Source organism: Engystomops pustulosus, chromosome 4, assembly GCF_040894005.1.
Source record: "Engystomops pustulosus chromosome 4, aEngPut4.maternal, whole genome shotgun sequence".
NCBI lineage: Eukaryota > Metazoa > Chordata > Amphibia > Anura > Leptodactylidae > Engystomops > Engystomops pustulosus.
The window spans coordinates 8,124,424-8,145,772 of NC_092414.1; the positions used below are offsets into that span (position 1 = coordinate 8,124,424).

Here is a 21,349-nt window from a genome sequence, read left to right on the forward strand (position 1 = left end):
ACAGGGATATAACTACTATAATACTGCTCCCTATGTACAGGAATATAACTACTATAATACTGCCCCCTATGTACAGGAATATAACTACTATAATACTGCCCCCTATGTACAGGAATATAACTACTATAATACTGCCCCTATGTACAGGAATATAACTACTATAATACTGCTCCTATGTACAGGAATATAACTACTATAATACTGCCCCCTATGTACAAGAATATAACTACTATAATACTGCCCCTATGTACAGGAATATAACTACTATAATACTGCCCCCTATGTACAAGAATATAACTACTATAATACTGCCCCTATGTACAAGAATATAACTACTATAATACTGCCCCCTATGTACAGGAATATAACTACTATAATACTGCCCCCTATGTACAGGAATATAACTACTATAATACTGCCCCTATGTACAGGAATATAACTACTATAATACTGCCCCCTATGTACAAGAATATAACTACTATAATACTGCCCCTATGTACAAGAATATAACTACTATAATACTGCCCCCTATGTACAGGAATATAACTACTATAATACTGCCCCCTATGTACAGGAATATAACTACTATAATACTGCCCCTATGTACAGGAATATAACTACTATAATACTGCCCCTATGTACAGGAATATAACTACTATAATACTGCCCCCTATGTACAGGAATATAACTACTATAATACTGCCCCCTGTGTACAAGAATATAACTACTATAATACTGCCCCCTATGTACAGAAATATAACTACTATAATACTGCCCCCTATGTACAGGAATATAACTACTATAATACTGCCCCCTATGTACAAGAATATAACTACTATAATACTGCCCCCTATGTACAAGAATATAACTACTATAATACTGCCCCCTATGTACAAGAATATAACTACTATAATACTGCCCCCTATGTACAGGGATATAACTACTATAATACTGCCCCCTATGTACAAGAATATAACTACTATAATACTGCCCCCTATGTACAAGAATATAACTACTATAATACTGCCCCCTATGTACAGGAATATAACTACTATAATACTGCCCCCTATGTACAGGAATATAACTACTATAATACTGCCCCCTGTGTACAGGAATATAACTACTATAATACTGCCCCCTTTGTACAGGAATATAACTACTATAATACTGCCTCCTATGTACAGGAATATAACTACTATAATACTGCCCCCTATGTACAGGAATATAACTACTATAATACTGCCCCCTATGTACAGGAATATAACTACTATAATACTGCCCCCTATGTACAGGAATATAACTACTATAATACTGCCCCCTGTGTACAGGAATATAACTACTATAATACTGCCCCCTTTGTACAGGAATATAACTACTATAATACTGCCCCCTTTGTACAGGAATATAACTACTATAATACTGCCCCCTATGTACAGGAATATAACTACTATAATACTGCCTCCTATGTACAGGAATATAACTACTATAATACTGCCCCCTTTGTACAGGAATATAACTACTATAATACTGCCCCCTATGTACAGGAATATAACTACTATAATACTGCCCCCTATGTACAAGAATATAACTACTATAATACTGCCCCCTATGTACAGGAATATAACTACTATAATACTGCCCCCTATGTACAGGAATATAACTACTATAATACTGCCCCCTATGTACAGGAATATAACTACTATAATACTGCCCCCTATGTACAAGAATATAACTACTATAATACTGCCCCCTGTGTACAGGAATATAACTACTATAATACTGCCCCCTGTGTACAGGAATATAACTACTATAATACTGCCCCCTTTGTACAGGAATATAACTACTATAATACTGCCCCCTATGTACAAGAATATAACTACTATAATACTGCCCCCTATGTACAAGAATATAACTACTATAATACTGCCCCCTATGTACAGGAATATAACTACTATAATACTGCCCCTATGTACAAGAATATAACTACTATAATACTGCCCCCTATGTACAAGAATATAACTACTATAATACTGCCCCCTATGTACAGGAATATAACTACTATAATACTGCCCCCTATGTACAGGAATATAACTACTATAATACTGCCCCCTATGTACAAGAATATAACTACTATAATACTGCCCCCTATGTACAAGAATATAACTACTATAATACTGCTCCCTATGTACAGGAATATAACTACTATAATACTGCCCCCTATGTACAGGAATATAACTACTATAATACTGCCTCCTATGTACAGGGATATAACTACTATAATACTGCCCCCTATGTACAAGAATATAACTACTATAATACTGCCTCCTATGTACAGGGATATAACTACTATAATACTGCCCCCTATGTACAAGAATATAACTACTATAATACTGCCTCCTATGTACAGGAATATAACTACTATAATACTGCCCCTATGTACAGGAATATAACTACTATAATACTGCCCCCTATGTACAAGAATATAACTACTATAATACTGCCTCCTATGTACAGGAATATAACTACTATAATACTGCCCCCTATGTACAGGAATATAACTACTATAATACTGCCCCCTAGGTACAAGAATATAACTACTATAATACTGCCCCTATGTACAAGAATATAACTACTATAATACTGCCCCCTATGTACTAGAATATAACTACTATAATACTGTCCCTATGTACAGGAATATAACTACTATAATACTGCCCCCTATGTACAGGAATATAACTACTATAATACTGCCTCCTATGTACAGGAATATAACTACTATAATACTGCCTCCTATGTACAGGAATATAACTACTATAATACTGCCCCCTATGTACAGGAATATAACTACTATAATACTGCCTCCTATGTACAGGAATATAACTACTATAATACTGCCCCCTAGGTACAAGAATATAACTACTATAATACTGCCCCCTAGGTACAAGAATATAACTACTATAATACTGCCCCCTAGGTACAAGAATATAACTACTATAATACTGCCCCCTAGGTACAAGAATATAACTACTATAATACTGCCTCCTATGTACAGGAATATAACTACTATAATACTGCCTCCTATGTACAGGAATATAACTACTATAATACTGCCCCCTATGTACAAGACTATAACTACTATAATACTGCCCCCTATGTACAGGAATATAACTACTATAATACTGCCCCCTATGTACAAGACTATAACTACTATAATACTGCCCCCTATGTACAGGAATATAACTACTATAATACTGCCCCCTATGTACAGGAATATAACTACTATAAAACTGCCCCCTATGTACAGGAATATAACTACTATAATACTGCCCCCTAGGTACAAGAATATAACTACTATAATACTGCCCCCTGTGTACAGGAATATAACTACTATAAAACTGCCCCTATGTACAGGAATATAACTACTATAATACTGCCCCCTATGTACAGGAATATAACTACTATAATACTGCCCCCTAGGTACAAGAATATAACTACTATAATACTGCCCCCTATGTACTAGAATATAACTACTATAATACTGCCCCCTATGTACAGGAATATAACTACTATAATACTGCCTCCTATGTACTAGAATATAACTACTATAATACTGCCCCCTATGTACAAGAATATAACTACTATAATACTGCCTCCTATGTACAGGAATATAACTACTATAATACTGCCCCCTATGTACAGGAATATAACTACTATAATACTGCCTCCTATGTACAGGAATATAACTACTATAATACTGCCTCCTATGTACAGGAATATAACTACTATAATACTGCCCCCTATGTACAGGAATATAACTACTATAATACTGCCTCCTATGTACAGGAATATAACTACTATAATACTGCCCCCTAGGTACAAGAATATAACTACTATAATACTGCCTCCTATGTACAGGAATATAACTACTATAATACTGCCTCCTATGTACAGGAATATAACTACTATAATACTGCCTCCTATGTACAAGACTATAACTACTATAATACTGCCCCCTATGTACAGGAATATAACTACTATAATACTGCCCCCTATGTACAAGACTATAACTACTATAATACTGCCCCCTATGTACAAGACTATAACTACTATAATACTGCCCCCTATGTACAGGAATATAACTACTATAATACTGCCCCCTATGTACAAGACTATAACTACTATAATACTGCCCCCTATGTACAGGAATATAACTACTATAATACTGCCCCCTATGTACAGGAATATAACTACTATAATACTGCCCCCTATGTACAGGAATATAACTACTATAATACTGCCCCCTGTGTACAGGAATATAACTACTATAATACTGCCCCCTATGTACAGGAATATAACTACTATAATACTGCCCCCTATGTACAGGAATATAACTACTATAATACTGCCCCCTATGTACAGGAATATAACTACTATAATACTGCCCCCTATGTACAGGAATATAACTACAAAATTACTGCCCCCTATGTACAGGACTATAACTACAATAATACTGCCCCCTGTGTACAGGAATATAACTACTATAATACTGCCCCCTATGTACAGGAATATAACTACTATAATACTGCCCCCTATGTACAAGAATATAACTACTATAATACTGCCCCCTATGTACAAGAATATAACTACTATAATACTGCCCCCTGTGTACAGGAATATAACTACTATAATACTGCCCCCTATGTACAAGAATATAACTACTATAATACTGCCCCCTATGTACAGGAATATAACTACTATAATACTGCCCCCTATGTACAGGAATATAACTACTATAATACTGCCCCCCTATGTACAGGAATATAACTACTATAATACTGCCCCCTGTGTACAGGAATATAACTACTATAATACTGCCCCCTATGTACAGGAATATAACTACTATAATACTGCCCCCTATGTACAGGAATATAACTACTATAATACTGCCCCCTATGTACAAGAATATAACTACTATAATACTGCCCCCTATGTACAAGAATATAACTACTATAATACTGCCCCCTATGTACAAGAATATAACTACTATAATACTGCCCCCTATGTACAAGAATATAACTACTATAATACTGCCCCCTATGTACAAGAATATAACTACTATAATACTGCCCCCTATGTACAAGAATATAACTACTATAATACTGCCCCCTGTGTACAGGAATATAACTACTATAATACTGCCCCCTATGTACAGGAATATAACTACTATAATACTGCCCCCTATGTGCAGGAATATAACTACTATAATACTGCCCCCTATGTACAGGAATATAACTACTATAATACTGCCCCCTAGGTACAAGAATATAACTACTATAATACTGCCCCCTATGTACAAGAATATAACTACTATAATACTGCCCCCTATGTACAAGAATATAACTACTATAATACTGCCCCCTATGTGCAGGAATATAACTACTATAATACTGCCCCCTATGTACAGGAATATAACTACTATAATACTGCCCCCTAGGTACAAGAATATAACTACTATAATACTGCCCCCTATGTACAAGAATATAACTACTATAATACTGCCCCCTATGTACAAGAATATAACTACTATAATACTGCCCCCTATGTGCAGGAATATAACTACTATAATACTGCCCCCTATGTACAGGAATATAACTACTATAATACTGCCCCCTAGGTACAAGAATATAACTACTATAATACTGCCCCCTGTGTACAGGAATATAACTACTCCCCAGTCACCATTTTATCATGTAACCCATGTGTCTCGCCATTGATGCCTCTTACCCCTGTCTGTTGCCCCTTTACTCTCCACCACTAGGGGGCCGTCCACATTCTCTTGCAGTTTCTTAATATCCACTTCTTTCTGCTCCAACTCTTCCTTCAACATTGCGAGTTCATCCTAGAAATGGAGAGTCAATTAGTGGACAATTCTCAAATGTACAACAATCCCCAGCATCCCACAGGGCTGAGGATGTGCATAGTCTACTGCAGGAGCACAGAAGTAAATTCCATGACTGTATCGCCCCCTGTTGGGGAAAACAGGTTCCTTTTAGCACAACATGCCACATGCATCACTGCACAGGAGCTACAAAGAAACCCTCTGCTCCTCGGGGGTGGAGCTAACAGATGGATTGGATGCAGAGATAACACTGATTTGTCATTTCATAAAACTTGACTTCCTGTCTGACAGGAAGTGACATCTGGACTTGAAAACTTAAAAAATACAAATAAAAGCTACATGGGATGCATCCAGCTTGTGCACTGCACCCAACCCGTGCTCTCCAGGCTTCTCTGCAGTCACTTACATTGTTGGTGTTGTATACAAGATGCGGCTGATGACTGGTCCAAGCTGCAGCATTTTTATTAAATTACTTTATACTGTTCCCTAATAAAGAATGGCTGGACCATTCTACAAGCTCTTATACCTCTTGTGTCACCCCCTCATCCTCATAGACTGTAAGCTCTTGTGTCACCCCCTCATCCTCATAGACTGTAAGCTCTTGTGTCACCCCTCATCCTCATAGACTGTAAGCTCTTGTGTCCCCCCTCATCCTCATAGACTGTAAGCTCTTGTGTCACCCCTCATCCTCATAGAGTGTAAGCTCTTGTGTCCCCCCCTCATCCTCATAGACTGTAAGCTCTTGTGTCACCCCCTCATCCTCATAGACTGTAAGCTCTTGTGTCACCCCTCATCCTCATAGAGTGTAAGCTCTTGTGTCATCCCCTCATCCTCATAGACTGTAAGCTCTTGTGTCACCCCTCATCCTCATAGACTGTAAGCTCTTGTGTCACCCCCTCATCCTCATAGACTGTAAGCTCTTGTGTCACCCCCTAGTCCTCATAGACTGTAAGCTCTTGTGTCACCCCCTCATCCTCATAGACTGTAAGCTCTTGTGTCACCCCCTCATAGACTGTAAGCTCTTGTGTCACCCCCTCATAGACTGTAAGCTCTTGTGTCACCCCCTAGTCCTCATAGACTGTAAGCTCTTGTGTCACCCCCTCATCCTCATAGACTGTAAGCTCTTGTGTCACCCCCTCATCCTCATAGACTGTAAGCTCTTGTGTCACCCCCCTCATCCTCATAGAGTGTAAGCTCTTGTGTCACCCCCTCATAGACTGTAAGCTCTTGTGTCACCCCCTAGTCCTCATAGACTGTAAGCTCTTGTGTCACCCCCTCATCCTCATAGACTGTAAGCTCTTGTGTCACCCCCTCATCCTCATAGACTGTAAGATCTTGTGTCACCCCCTCATCCTCATAGAGTGTAAGCTCTTGTGTCCCCCCTCATTCTCATAGACTGTAAGCTCTTGTGTCACCCCCTAGTCCTCATAGACTGTAAGCTCTTGTGTCACTCCCTCATCCTCATAGACTGTAAGCTCTTGTGTCACTCCCTCATCCTCATAGACTGTAAGCTCTTGTGTCCCCCCCCCTCATCCTCATAGACTGTAAGCTCTTGTGTCCCCCCCCCTCATCCTCATAGACTGTAAGCTCTTGTGTCACCCCCTCATCCTCATAGACTGTAAGCTCTTGTGTCACCCCCTCATCCTCATAGACTGTAAGCTCTTGTGTCACCCCCTCATCCTCATAGACTGTAAGCTCTTGTGTCCCCCCCCCTCATCCTCATAGACTGTAAGCTCTTGTGTCACCCCCTCATCCTCATAGACGGTAAGCTCTTGTGTCACCCCCTCATCCTCATAGACTGTAAGCTCTTGTGTCACCCCCTCATCCTCATAGACTGTAAGCTCTTGTGTCCCCCCGCATCCTCATAGACTGTAAGCTCTTGTGTCACCCCCTCATCCTCATAGACTGTAAGCTCTTGTGTCACCCCCTCATCCTCATAGACTGTAAGCTCTTGTGTCACCCCCTCATCCTCATAGACTGTAAGCTCTTGTGTCACCCCCTCATCCTCATAGACTGTAAGCTCTTGTGTCACCCCCTCATCCTCATAGACTGTAAGCTCTTGTGGTCAGGGCCCTCCCTCCTACGACTGTTTGTACTGTGTAATGAATTATTATATTTGTATCTGTCCCCTATGATATGTACAACGCTATGGAATATGATGGTGATATATACATAATTTCCATGACATCACAGGTCTAGGAGCTTCTCTGATGATGTCATGATGAGGCGTCACACCAGCATGCCACGTACAAGGGGGTCACAGCAATCACAAGGGTAAAGTATGGCACACTCCACACTACTGCGGCCTGTACAGAGCGCTAGGGCGCCATCCGGTGGAGGTCAGGGTTCACAACAAGCAAACATGCCAGAGGGGAGAACACGGCAGGACCACAACAGCGCAGGACGGGGAGAGCGGCACCTGTAACGTCTGCAGCTTGTGCTCCACCCGCTGCTTCTCATACTGCAGCTGCCCCACCCGGATTTTCATACTAGAGAGCTTAGCCATAAGAGACTGACAGAGAGAGAGAGGAGAGAGGAGTGATGGCACCGCTGCTCTCTAGTGAGGGATAGGCTGTATTCTCAGTGATGGCACCGCTGCTCTCTAGTGATGGATAGGCTGTATTCTCAGTGATGTCACCGCTGCTCTCTAGTGATGGATAGGCTGTATTCTCAGTGATGGCACCGCTGCTCTCTAGTGAGGGATAGGCTGTATTCTCAGTGATGGCACCGCTGCTCTCTAGTGAGGGATAGGCTGTATTATCAGTGCTGGCACCACTGCTCTCTAGTGATGGATAGGCTGTATTCTCAGTGATGACACCGCTGCTCTCTAGTGATGGATAGGCTGTATTATCAGTGCTGGCGCCGCTGCTCTCTAGTGAGGGATAGGCTGTATTCTCAGTGATAGCTGCTCTCTAGTGATGGATAGGCTGTATTCTCAGTGATAGCACCGCTGCTCTCTAGTGAGGGATAGGCTGTATTCTCAGTGATAGCTGCTCTCTAGTGATGGATAGGCTGTATTCTCAGTGATGGCACCGCTGCTCTCTAGTGATGGATAGGCTGTATTCTCAGTGATGACACCGCTGCTCTCTAGTGAGGGATAGGCTGTATTCTTACCTTGGTTGACTTCAGCTTCTTCTCGTACTGTGTTCGCTCGTTCTCCATCTCCACCACCCGCAGTCGCAGTTCGTTCATCTCCTGCACCAGACCCTGCAGAGAGAGAGGTAGAAGTCTCCAGGTCAGTCCTGTCCCTCACGCGGGGTCAGCACACTCATCACCATCACATCATGCACAGCCTCCATTGTATTCCTCACCCAGCTTTGCCAGATTCTGGGAAAGCTGGGTGACTATACCTATTGATAGGCAGATTACATATTGGTATAAAACAGGAACTGTAGAGATTCCGTTGCAGTGTGTCGGCGCCCCCTCTCTCTCACTCATGCTATTTATATCGTGTTATTTGGAGCCCAGAGGGGCGGACGTGAAGAGTTAATGGGACATCATTAATGCACTCGATTTATGGGAACATCTGGACTTGTCACAGCTGAGGGTTTGTTACAATGCTTTCCACACACCAGCAGCAAACTAAAGATCCCGCCATGCTGTGAGTGCCCTCTCTCCACACCCCGGCGCAGTCACCTCCTGGTCGCCATATTGTAACCTCTTTTCCTGAAATAACGCCAACTCCACCTCCAGCTTCTCCATCTGCTGCCTCAACTCCACTATAATCTTATGGAGAGACTGGACGACGGGAGAGAAGGAGAGGAGAAGACGGGAAGAGTCAGGACAGGACGGAGGAAGAGAAGAACAGAGAAGACACAGAGAGAACACAATGTCCTAAAGTACAAGGCTGGTACTGGGAAAGCTGGGTGACAAGTATGGCCGCCCTCACCTCCGTGTCCTTGTATCTCTCCTCAAAGTCACCCCGGTCTTTCTCCACCGCCGTCAGCTTCAACTTCAGAGTGGAGATCTCCGCCATCAAATCCAACTTCTGTGTCTCCAATGTCGTCCTGCTTAATAGTTCCTGAAAGAGAGAGGAAAAAAAATTGACTCCACCAGCAGAATAGTGAGTGCAGCTCTGGAGTATAATACAGGATGTAACTCAGGATCAGTACAGGATAAGTAATGTCATGTATGTACACAGTGACTGCACCAGCAGCAGAATAGTGAGTGCAGCTCTGGGGTATAATACAGGATGTAACTCAGGATCAGTACAGGATAAGTAATGTATTGTATGTACACAGTGACTGCACCAGCAGCAGAATAGTGAGTGCAGCTCTGGAGTATAATACAGGATGTAACTCAGGATCAGTACAGGATAAGTAATGTCATGTATGTACACAGTGACTGCTCCAGCAGCAGAATAGTGAGTGCAGCTCTGGGGTATAATACTGGATGTAACTCAGCATCAGTACAGGATAAGTAATGTCATGTATGTACACAGTGACTGCACCAGCAGCAGAATAGTGAGTGCAGCTCTGGAGTATAATACAGGATGTAACTCAGGATCAGTACAGGATAAGTAATGTCATGTATGTACACAGTGACTGCACCAGCGGCAGAATAGTGAGTGCAGCTCTGGGGTATAATACAGGATGTAACTCAGGATCAGTACAGGATAAGTAATGTCATGTATGTACACAGTGACTGCACCAGCAGCAGAATAGTGAGTGCAGCTCTGGGGTATAATGCAGGATGTAACTCAGGATCAGTACAGGATAAGTAATGTCATGTATGTACACAGCAGAATAGTGAGTGCAGCTCTGGGGTATAATACTGGATGTAACTCAGCATCAGTACAGGATAAGTAATGTCATGTATGTACACAGTGACTGCACCAGCAGCAGAATAGTGAGTGCAGCTCTGGGGTATAATACAGGATGTAACTCAGGATCAGTACAGGATAAGTAATGTCATGTATGTACACAGTGACTGCACCAGTAGCAGAATAGTGAGTGCAGCTCTGGAGTATAATACAGGATGTAACTCAGGATCAGTACAGGATAAGTAATGTCATGTATGGACACAGTGACTGCACCAGCAGCAGAATAGTGAGTGCAGCTCTGGGGTATAATACAGGATGTAACATGTCATGTATGTGTGCAGTGGCCTCCTCTTTCTCTCATCGTTGTTGTGTGAATAGATCTGGAGCCAATACTAATAGTTCAGTAGAAGTTTTCTAGGTCGCTGTGTGGCTCTTAGCAGCGGCCTCTTAGATCCAGGCAGGGAACATATATACGTTTGTATGTAATGTAACTATAGACACAAATACAGCCAGTACAGTGATAACTACACAACCATCGGGGGGCGCCCTCTCACCTGCTGTAACATCTCCTCGGTAGCATTCAGCTTTTCTCTGTGCTCTTCCAGGCAGAATTCGAGGTCCCGGATTTTCTCCCCTTGCGCCTCCACCTGGTCGGTCAGGACACTCACCTAAAATTGTTTTAGAAAAATCACTTAAAAGTCCCAAATATTCCCACCCATTACAATCACTTCTGTCTCAGCCCTTTAAGAGCTTCCTTGCACACTGATCCGCACCTGCAGCACTAGAGACTCCTTGTCATTCTCCAGACGGGACAGCCGCTCCTGGTAGATGTCTCCCGTGCCGGTGATGTGCCCATTCACCTGTAACATAGTATATAATGAGTTATACACAGTGTGGTGTAAACCGGATAGTAAGGCCGCCCCTTTAAGGGAACCTGTCACCAGATTATACCCCATTGAATTCCAAGTTCCCTCAGGTCGGGTATGAAATGTCCTTTCCAGAATTCCCTCCTTTATGTGACATCGCACCCATTAACCTAGAATAAAATCTCCTCCGAAGTCATGTGACAAAGAACAGAAAAGAGTCAGATTTTTGGTGGTTGCCTCCAAACTTCTGTTTCATAGCACCTAGAAACATGTTGCTGGTGCCATATTAAAGATAAGAATTCAGGCTTGTGATTTAAAGAGCCAGAGATTATAGGCAGGCAAGAAAAAATTAAAAAAAAAAATTGCATCTTTATCTGCAGGTCACATTTCCAACAGTCTTTGAGCTGCCAGTATCTCCGGTTCTGTAGATCCCAGAACCACAAGACTGTTGCGACTTGAAAGATGAGATTGTTATCTTTAATATGACACCAGTAGCATGTTTCTAGGTGCCACGGAACAGGAAATGGGGCCAGTATCTCCGGTTCTGTAGATCCCAGAACCACAAGACTGTTGCGACTTGAAAGATGAGATTGTTATCTTTAATATGACACCAGTAGCATGTTTCTAGGTGCCACGGAACAGGAAATGGGGCCAGTATCTCTGGTTCTGTAGATTCCAGAACCACAAGACTGTTGCGACTTGAAAGATGAGATTGTTATCTTTAATATGACACCAGTAGCATGTTTCTAGGTGCCACGGAACAAGAAATGGGGCCAGTATCTCTGGTTCTGTAGATCCCAGAACCACAAGACTGTTGCGACTTGAAAGAGGAGATTGTTATCTTTAATATGACACCAGTAGCATGTTTCTAGGTGCCACGGAACACAAGAAATGGGGCCAGTATCTCTGGTTCTGTAGATTCCAGAACCACAAGACTGTTGCGACTTGAAAGATGAGATTGTTATCTTTAATATGACACCAGTAGCATGTTTCTAGGTGCCACGGAACAGGAAATGGGTATTTCTAGTGTCACTATAAAAGACTCTAAAATGGACTCATCTTGGGTAAAAAGTGACTCTTCTCCGCTCATTTGCTTATGACTTTTCCAGGTGACGTTTCATACCTGACTGAGGGTGATTAGTAGTTAAATGGGGTAAAATCTGGTGACAGGATCCCTTTAAGATGGGCTCAATGTTACATAATAACATATAGTTGTGTTATTGGGGGCCCATTTGTGAGTCCCCCCCGCCCGACGGTATATTGATTAACCCAAAAAAGGGTCACCTGTGATATATACTCAGGTACAGGGTGGACTTAAAGGGGCAGTACACTATTATTAAACAATCTATCGTCCCATAGTTATCATATCGTAGCTGACAGTATATAACGCCCGGTGAAGCCTGTAATCCCGCGGGTGTGACCGTCACATAAAGCGGTCGCCTTTATGGGAGGAAGATGAAAGTGACGGCACAGCCCCCGCCGCTTCTCATCTCCTGCTTGTCACTCGTCTATAAAATTCTCTAAAATAACATAAACATAGGCTCCTTTAAGGGGGCGGAACAATGCAGATTTGAGGTAGAAGATTCAAAAAGTGGTGTAAGCCACCAGTAGCCAATCAGGTTGTAGCTTTCATTTTCCAGAGTGCCGCTGAAAGAAAAGTGCTGAGATATGATTGGTGGCTCCGTTTCCCCCCCTTAAACTCAAGCTCATCCAATCCTTCAGCTGCTCTCATTTCACAGAGTTACTTTGTGATATAAGAAATCAGATCTGATTGGTTGATGTAAACAACAAGTAAAAATGGTTGCTCACAGCATCCAATCAGGTCACTGCTTTCACTTCACAGTGAGCCTTTGAGAAACGAGAGCAGAGATCTGATTGGTTGATACGAGGATCTTCTCCAATGTCCTTTAGCACTGGTTTTAATTAAGCTAAATTTCAAAAAGTTGAACTCAAGCGCAATTGGTTGCTATGGTCAACTATTCCAGAACTAGAAAAATCTGCCATATTAGAAGTATTTTATATAAAACACTGCACAAACTAGTAAAATCTATTTGTAAAAAAAACTCATAAAAACTGGTAAAAATCTATAATTTAGGTGTACAGTGTAAAAAAAAAAAATTTAAAATCTACCATTTAGGAGTATTGTGAAAAAAAAAAAACACCTCAGAAACTAGTAAAAAGCTACAATTTACAAGTACTACCTAAAAAAAACACCTCATAAAGTAGTAAAAAGCTACAATCTAGGAGAAGTGTGTGGAGCCCCCTAACCAAAACGATAAAAATCTACAATTTAGGAGTACTGTGTAAAAAAAAAACACATAAAAAATTAATAAAATCTACCACTTAGGGTGATGTCAGACGTGGCGCTTGCAAACGCAAACAAAGCCGCGCCCACCGGGGCGGGCCGCGATCGGATCAGCGTTTCTATGGAAACGCCTGCGATCGGGAACAAGCCGCCAGTGTTTTGCGTTAGTTTAACCACGTGTGGCACCAGCCTCAGCCGCGCCCACCGGGGCGGGCCACGGCCCGATCGCATCAGTGTTTCTATGGAAACGCCTGCGATCGGGAACGAGCCATCGGTGTTTTGCATAAAATTAACGCAAAACACCCGCGGCTTGTTCCATAGAAACGCCGATGCGATCGGGTCGCGGCCCGCCCCGGTAGGCGTGGCTTTGTCTGCGTTTGCGTTTTCAAACGCAGACAAAGCGGTGTGTGTGGCACCGGCCTTAGGGTGAAGGCACACATGGCGTTTTTAGGCCGTTTTTAGTTAGTGCGTTTTCAGATCGTTAAAAAACGTATCCGTTTTTTAAAAACGCATGCGTTTTTTGAAAACACATCCGTTTTTGACCGTTTTTAACTGCGCAAATTCGAAAAACCGGACAAAAACACATGCGTTTTCAAAAACCGCATGCGTTTTTAAAAACGGATGCGTTTTTTAACGCATGCGTTTTTAACAATGTGAAAACGCACTTCGTAAAAACGGCCCAAAAACGCCATGTGTGTCTTCACCCTTAGGCTTTGGTCACACCAGTTTTGATTAAGCTAATTGGTAAAATCTGGCAAAAACGGATGGGTTTTCATAAAAATGCAAACATTTTTTGACAGACCGCTTAAAAACGGGCCAAAAACGTGTTCAAAACGCCACGTGTGACCGCAGCCTTAGGAGTACTGTATAAAAACACCTCAGAAACTAGTAAAATCTACCCATTTTGAAGTACTGTGTAAAACCCTTCACAAAAACGCTTAAAATCTACAATTTAGGAGTATTGTGTAAAAAAATCACCTCAGAAACTAGTAAAATCTACCCATTTTGAAGTACTGTGTAAAATCCCTCACAAAAACGCTAAAAATCTACAATTTAGGAGTATTGTGTAAAAAAATCACCTCAGAAACTAGTAAAGATCTACCATTTTGAAGTTCTGTGTAAAAAAACACCTCAAAAAGGCAAAATTTTGCGGCGATAATGTGGCGTAACTCAGCTTTCTGACAGGACTGAACGTGACTTTGACTGGTTAACCATTGACAACACAGCTGGGGTTTCGTTAACGTGTAAAAAAGGGCACATCTGCCTTTCAGGAGCCTGGGGAAAGTGGGGTGACGAGTGTCAGCAGCCGTGTATTACAACAAGATGTTTCTCATAAATCCTAATTAACTGGGAGATTGATTTGGCTGCAACGTTAAAAAAAACCCACCGGAACGTGAGCTAAACATTTCCATTGTGTGTCAGGAGTGTGAACAGAAGCCGAGGCGGCGGCTCTGGACTCCATTACAGATGTGCTGAGCTCAGCACAAGCCTCAGCTCTGGAGACTGTACAGATGTTATCACAGGGGGCAGCCGCCTTAAAGGGGCGTGAAATGTGCCCAATCTACTGAGAGGATCAACAAATCATCAGCATAACCCATTAAAGGCAAAGGGGTCCTACATAACCTGTTAGCTTCCCTTACTTAAAGGGATGTTCCATCCCTGCCGCGCACTTGTGGTGCTACCAACACACTCAGCGGGTCCTGGGCCCGGCCTCCACTGACTAATAACCAAATCTATAGATAAGTGACTAGTAGTAAACGAGACAAATATTTTTTCAGATTTAGAAAAGGTAGAAAAATTTTACAATTTTCTTATTGATCCAAGGGCCACATTGTCAGACTACTGCACTGTAAGGGGCCACATCCGTAACCAGCACCCTAGATGCACCGACAACTGTGACACAGCACAAAATGTCACCCCAAAAATCATAAATACCACAGTACAGCAATAACTACCACCCCAGCAACAAAATACTGCATTCACAGCCGACAATAATAGTGCTGGAGACCCCCCAGAGCAGATAATAATAATACTGGAGACCCCCCAGAGCAGATAATAATAATACTGGAGACCCCCCAGAGCAGATAATAATAATAGTACTGGAGACCCCCAGAGTAGATAATAATAATACTGGAGACCCCCCAGAGCAGATAATAATAATAATAGTGCTGGAGACCCCCCAGAGCAGATAATAATAATAATAGTGCTGGAGACCCCCCAGAGCAGATAATAATAATAATAGTGCTGGAGACCCCCCAGAGCAGATAATAATAATAGTGCTGGAGACCCCCCAGAGCAGATAATAATAATAATAGTGCTGGAGACCCCCAGAGCAGATAATAATAATAATAATACTGGAGACCCCCCAGAGCAGATAATAATAATAATAGTGCTGGAGACCCCCAGAGCGGATAATAATAATAGTGCTGGAGACCCCCCAGAGCAGATAATAATAATAGTGCTGGAGACCCCCCCCAGAGCAGATAATAATAATAGTGCTGGAGACCCCCCCAGAGCAGATAATAATAATAATAGTGCTGGAGACCCCCCAGAGCAGATAATAATAATAATAGTGCTGGAGACCCCCCAGAGCAGATAATAATAATAATAGTGCTGGAGACCCCCTAGAGCAGATAATAATAATAGTGCTGGAGACCCCCAGAGTAGATAAGAATAGTGCTGGAGACCCCCAGAGCAGATAATAATAATAGTGCTGGAGACCCCCCAGAGCAGATAATAATAATAGTGCTGGAGACCCCCCAGAGCAGATAATAATAATAGTGTTGGAGACCCCCCAGAGCAGATAATAATAATAGTGCTGGAGACCCCCCCCAGAGCAGATAATAATAATAGTGCTGGAGACCCCAGAGCAGATAATAATAATAATAGTGCTGGAGACCCCCCAGAGCAGATAATAATAATAATAGTGCTGGAGACCCCCCAGAGCAGATAATAATAATAATAGTGCTGGAGACCCCCCAGAGCAGATAATAATAATAGTGCTGGAGACCCCAGAGCAGATAATAATAATAGTGCTGGAGACCCCAGAGCAGATAATAATAATAGTGCTGGAGACCCCAGAGCAGATAATAATAATACTAGAGACCCCAGAGCAGACTAATAATAATACTAGAGACCCCAGAGCACACTAATAATAATACTAGAGACCCCAGAGCAGACTAATAATAATACTGGAGACCCCCAGAGCAGACTAATAATAATACAGGAGACCCCAGAGCAGACTACTAATAATACTGGAGACCACAGGGCAGACTACTAATAATACTGGAGACCACAGAGCAGACTACTAATAATACTGGAGACCCGAGGCAGACTACTAATAATACTGGAGACCCCAGAGCAGACTAATAATAATACTAGAGACCCCAGAGCAGATAATAATAATACTGGAGACCCCAGAGCACACTAATAATAATACTGGAGACCCCAGAGCAGACTAATAATAATACTGGAGACCCCAGAGCAGACTAATAATAATACAGGAGCCTCCAGAGCAGATAATAATAATACAGGAGACCCCAGAGCAGACTACTAATAATACTGGAGACCCCCAGAGCAGATAATAATAATACTGGAGCCCCCAGAGCAGACTACTAATAATACTGGAGCCCCCAGAGCAGACTACTAATAATAATAATACTGGAGACCCCAGAGCAGATAATAATAATACTGGAGCCCCCAGAGCAGACTACTAATAATACTGGAGACCTCAGAGCAGACTACTAATAATACTGGAGACCTCAGAGCAGACTACTAATAATACTGGAGCCCCCAGAGCAGACTACTAATAATAATAATACTGGAGACCCCAGAGCAGATAATAATAATACTGGAGCCCCCAGAGCAGACTACTAATAATACTGGAGACCTCAGAGCAGACTACTAATAATACTTAGTCTAGTACCCAGGTCTTTTGTAAATTTGACAGCTCAGTGATTTGTTTTGGACCTGACACCAGGACCCTGCACAGGCAGATGTTTAAGGGGTCCTCAGGCCTGATGGTAGCAGAGACCCCTGTAGGGGGATAGGAGCAGAGCTGCACTACAGGGGTCTTCTGCTGCTACATCCATCCTGTTATAGACCCCTGGCGTGGGTCGCCCTCCAATCTGATACCAACCTGGAATAATAAAGGAAAAACAATCCTTACAATCTTACGGATCCCAACACAAGAAAGAATCCAGTGGAGATGATACAATGTTGTCTCTGTATCCAGGAGTCTTCCAGCCACAAATGATGTAATAAACTGGGGTCCAACCAAGGCCAATGTTAAAGGAACCCTTAAAGGGGCGCAGACCAGTCACCAAATATTACATCCTAAGGATATGGGGTTCCAGGTAAGATGTCAGCTCCTGGATCCGGGAGGTTCTGCTCTGGTGTCCTCGGGAGACGCTCCAGGTGTAAGATGAGCGAGTCCCTCCACAGTCCCTACCTATTAGTCGCAGCCTTTGTGACTCATCTCCATCAAACACAAAGCCGGGAGATCATAAAACACCCGACACCTAAACTTCTGAAGAGGCTGCAGCGTCTATTGTGGGGATGGGGCTTTACAGGTGACGGCCCCTTTAACATGAGATGTGCTGCACCCAAGCTACACAGTGCACCCGGAGCGCTGGAGATGTGTTATTGTCCCTGGAGAGATGTGTCATCAGACCTTTGTGTGTGTGTGGTTAGTAGCAGCAGGACTGTGGATTTATATTCCAGGATTGTCAGTGCTCTGTGGATAGTTTGTAAATAAACAGGAAACAATAAAGTATCTTTGTTCGTTATTTATAGAGTGCGACGATCTGCAGGGGTCAGAGGTTAAGCTTCAGTGGGTTTTTTTCCCCTAAAAAGCGCAAGTTCTCATTCCCAGCAGGAAGAGAGTGCAGCTCCCTCCTCCCCCCCCCCTGTACGTGATAATTAGGACTCGCTCATCCGACCCAGAACTGGCAAGAAGTGAAGACAAACGAGAGCGCGGCGGCATCATGAATATTCATCAGAGAATAATTCACACCACACAAGGGGAGGAAGGACCTGCCGCCGCTTGTCTGCACAGCGAGGACCTGAAATACTCTGTGCTGCTGTACTAGTCACATCATGAGAGGAGAGACCACTGCCCCCCATTACATCAGTATAACCCGGCTCCTGAAATACTCTGTGCTGCTGTACTAGTCACATCATGAGAGGACAGGTCACTGCCCCCCATTACATCAGTATAACCCGGCTCCTGAAATACTCTGTGCTGCTGTACTAGTCACATCATGAGAGGACAGGTCACTGCCCCCCATTACATCAGTATAACCCGGCTCCTGAAATACTCTGTGCTGCTGTACTAGTCACATCATGAGAGGACAGACCACTGCCCCCCATTACATCAGTATAACCCGGCTCCTGAAATACTCTGTGCTGCTGTACTAGTCACATCATGAGAGGACAGACCACTGCCCCCCATTACATCAGTATAACCCGGCTCCTGAAATACTCTGTGCTGCTGTACTAGTCACATCATGAGAGGACAGGTCACTGCCCCCCATTACATCAGTATAACCCGGCTCCTGAAATACTCTGTGCTGCTGTACTAGTCACATCATGAGAGGACAGACCACTGCCCCCCATTACATCAGTATAACCCGGCTCCTGAAATACTCTGTGCTGCTGTACTAGTCACATCATGAGAGGACAGACCACTGCCCCCCATTACATCAGTATAACCCGGCTCCTGAAATACTCTGTGCTGCTGTACTAGTCACATCATGAGAGGACAGGTCACTGCCCCCCATTACATCAGTATAACCCGGCTCCTGAAATACTCTGTGCTGCTGTACTAGTCACATCATGAGAGGACAGGTCACTGCCCCCCATTACATCAGTATAACCCGGCTCCTGAAATACTCTGTGCTGCTGTACTAGTCACATCATGAGAGGACAGACCACTGCCCCCCATTACATCAGTATAACCCGGCTCCTGAAATACTCTGTGCTGCTGTACTAGTCACACCATGAGAGGACAGACCACTGCCCCCCATTACATCAGTATAACCCGGCTCCTGAAATACTCTGTGCTGCTGTACTAGTCACATCATGAGAGGACAGACCACTGCCCCCCATTACATCAGTATAACCCGGCTCCTGAAATACTCTGTGCTGCTGTACTAGTCACATCATGAGAGGACAGACCACTGCCCCCCATTACATCAGTATAACCCGGCTCCTGAAATACTCTGTGCTGCTGTACTAGTCACATCATGAGAGGACAGACCACTGCCCCCCATTACATCAGTATAACCCGGCTCCTGAAATACTCTGTGCTGCTGTACTAGTCACATCATGAGAGGACAGGTCACTGCCCCCCATTACATCAGTATAACCCGGCTCCTGAAATACTCTGTGCTGCTGTACTAGTCACATCATGAGAGGACAGACCACTGCCCCCCATTACATCAGTATAACCCGGCTCCTGAAATACTCTGTGCTGCTGTACTAGTCACATCATGAGAGGACAGACCACCGCCCCCCATTACATCAGTATAACCCGGCTCCTGAAATACTCTGTGCTGCTGTACTAGTCACATCATGAGAGGAGAGACCACTGCCCCCCATTACATCAGTATAACCCGGCTCCTGAAATACTCTGTGCTGCTGTACTAGTCACATCATGAGAGGACAGGTCACTGCCCTCCATTACATCAGTATAACCCGGCTCCTGAAATACTCTGTGCTGCTGTACTAGTCACATCATGAGAGGACAGGTCACTGCTCCCCATTACATCAGTATAACCCGGCTCCTGAAATACTCTGTGCTGCTGTACTAGTCACATCATGAGAGGACAGGTCACTGCCCCCCATTACATCAGTATAACCCGGCTCCTGAAATACTCTGTGCTGCTGTACTAGTCACATCATGAGAGGACAGACCACTGCCCCCCATTACATCAGTATAACCCGGCTCCTGAAATACTCTGTGCTGCTGTACTAGTCACATCATGAGAGGACAGGCCACTGCCCCCCATTACATCAGTATAACCCGGCTCCTGAAATACTCTGTGCTGCTGTACTAGTCACATCATGAGAGGACAGGTCACTGCCCCCCATTACATCAGTATAACCCGGCTCCTGAAATACTCTGTGCTGCTGTACTAGTCACATCATGAGAGGACAGACCACTGCCCCCCATTACATCAGTATAACCCGGCTCCTGAAATACTCTGTGCTGCTGTACTAGTCACATCATGAGAGGACAGACCACTGCCCCCCATTACATCAGTATAACCCGGCTCCTGAAATACTCTGTGCTGCTGTACTAGTCACATCATGAGAGGACAGGTCACTGCCCCCCATTACATCAGTATAACCCGGCTCCTGAAATACTCTGTGCTGCTGTACTAGTCACATCATGAGAGGACAGGTCACTGCCCCCCATTACATCAGTATAACCCGGCTCCTGAAATACTCTGTGCTGCTGTACTAGTCACATCATGAGAGGACAGGTCACTGCTCCCCATTACATCAGTATAACC

General features: G+C 43.4%; 1 protein-coding gene across 17 annotated transcripts in view; it reads right to left on the bottom strand.

Annotated features, from left to right (window-relative positions):
* The window catches only part of PPFIBP1 (PPFIA binding protein 1), a 78,724-nt gene that overhangs the window by 22,524 nt on the left and 34,851 nt on the right, over nt 1-21,349 (bottom strand). For 7 of the 17 annotated variants that reach the window (XM_072145022.1, XM_072145023.1, XM_072145021.1 and 4 more), the window contains 7 exons: nt 11,435-11,521; nt 11,216-11,329; nt 9,789-9,920; nt 9,536-9,637; nt 9,014-9,106; nt 8,319-8,411; nt 5,785-5,899 (listed from right to left, as the gene is read on the bottom strand). In XM_072145022.1, the coding sequence (XP_072001123.1) occupies nt 5,785-5,899; nt 8,319-8,411; nt 9,014-9,106; nt 9,536-9,637; nt 9,789-9,920; nt 11,216-11,329; nt 11,435-11,521 (736 nt within the window). The remainder of the gene's footprint in view (nt 1-5,784; nt 5,900-8,318; nt 8,412-9,013; nt 9,107-9,535; nt 9,638-9,788; nt 9,921-11,215; nt 11,330-11,434; nt 11,522-21,349) is intronic. The other 10 variants (XM_072145034.1, XM_072145031.1, XM_072145032.1 and 7 more) reach the window with 3 other exon arrangements.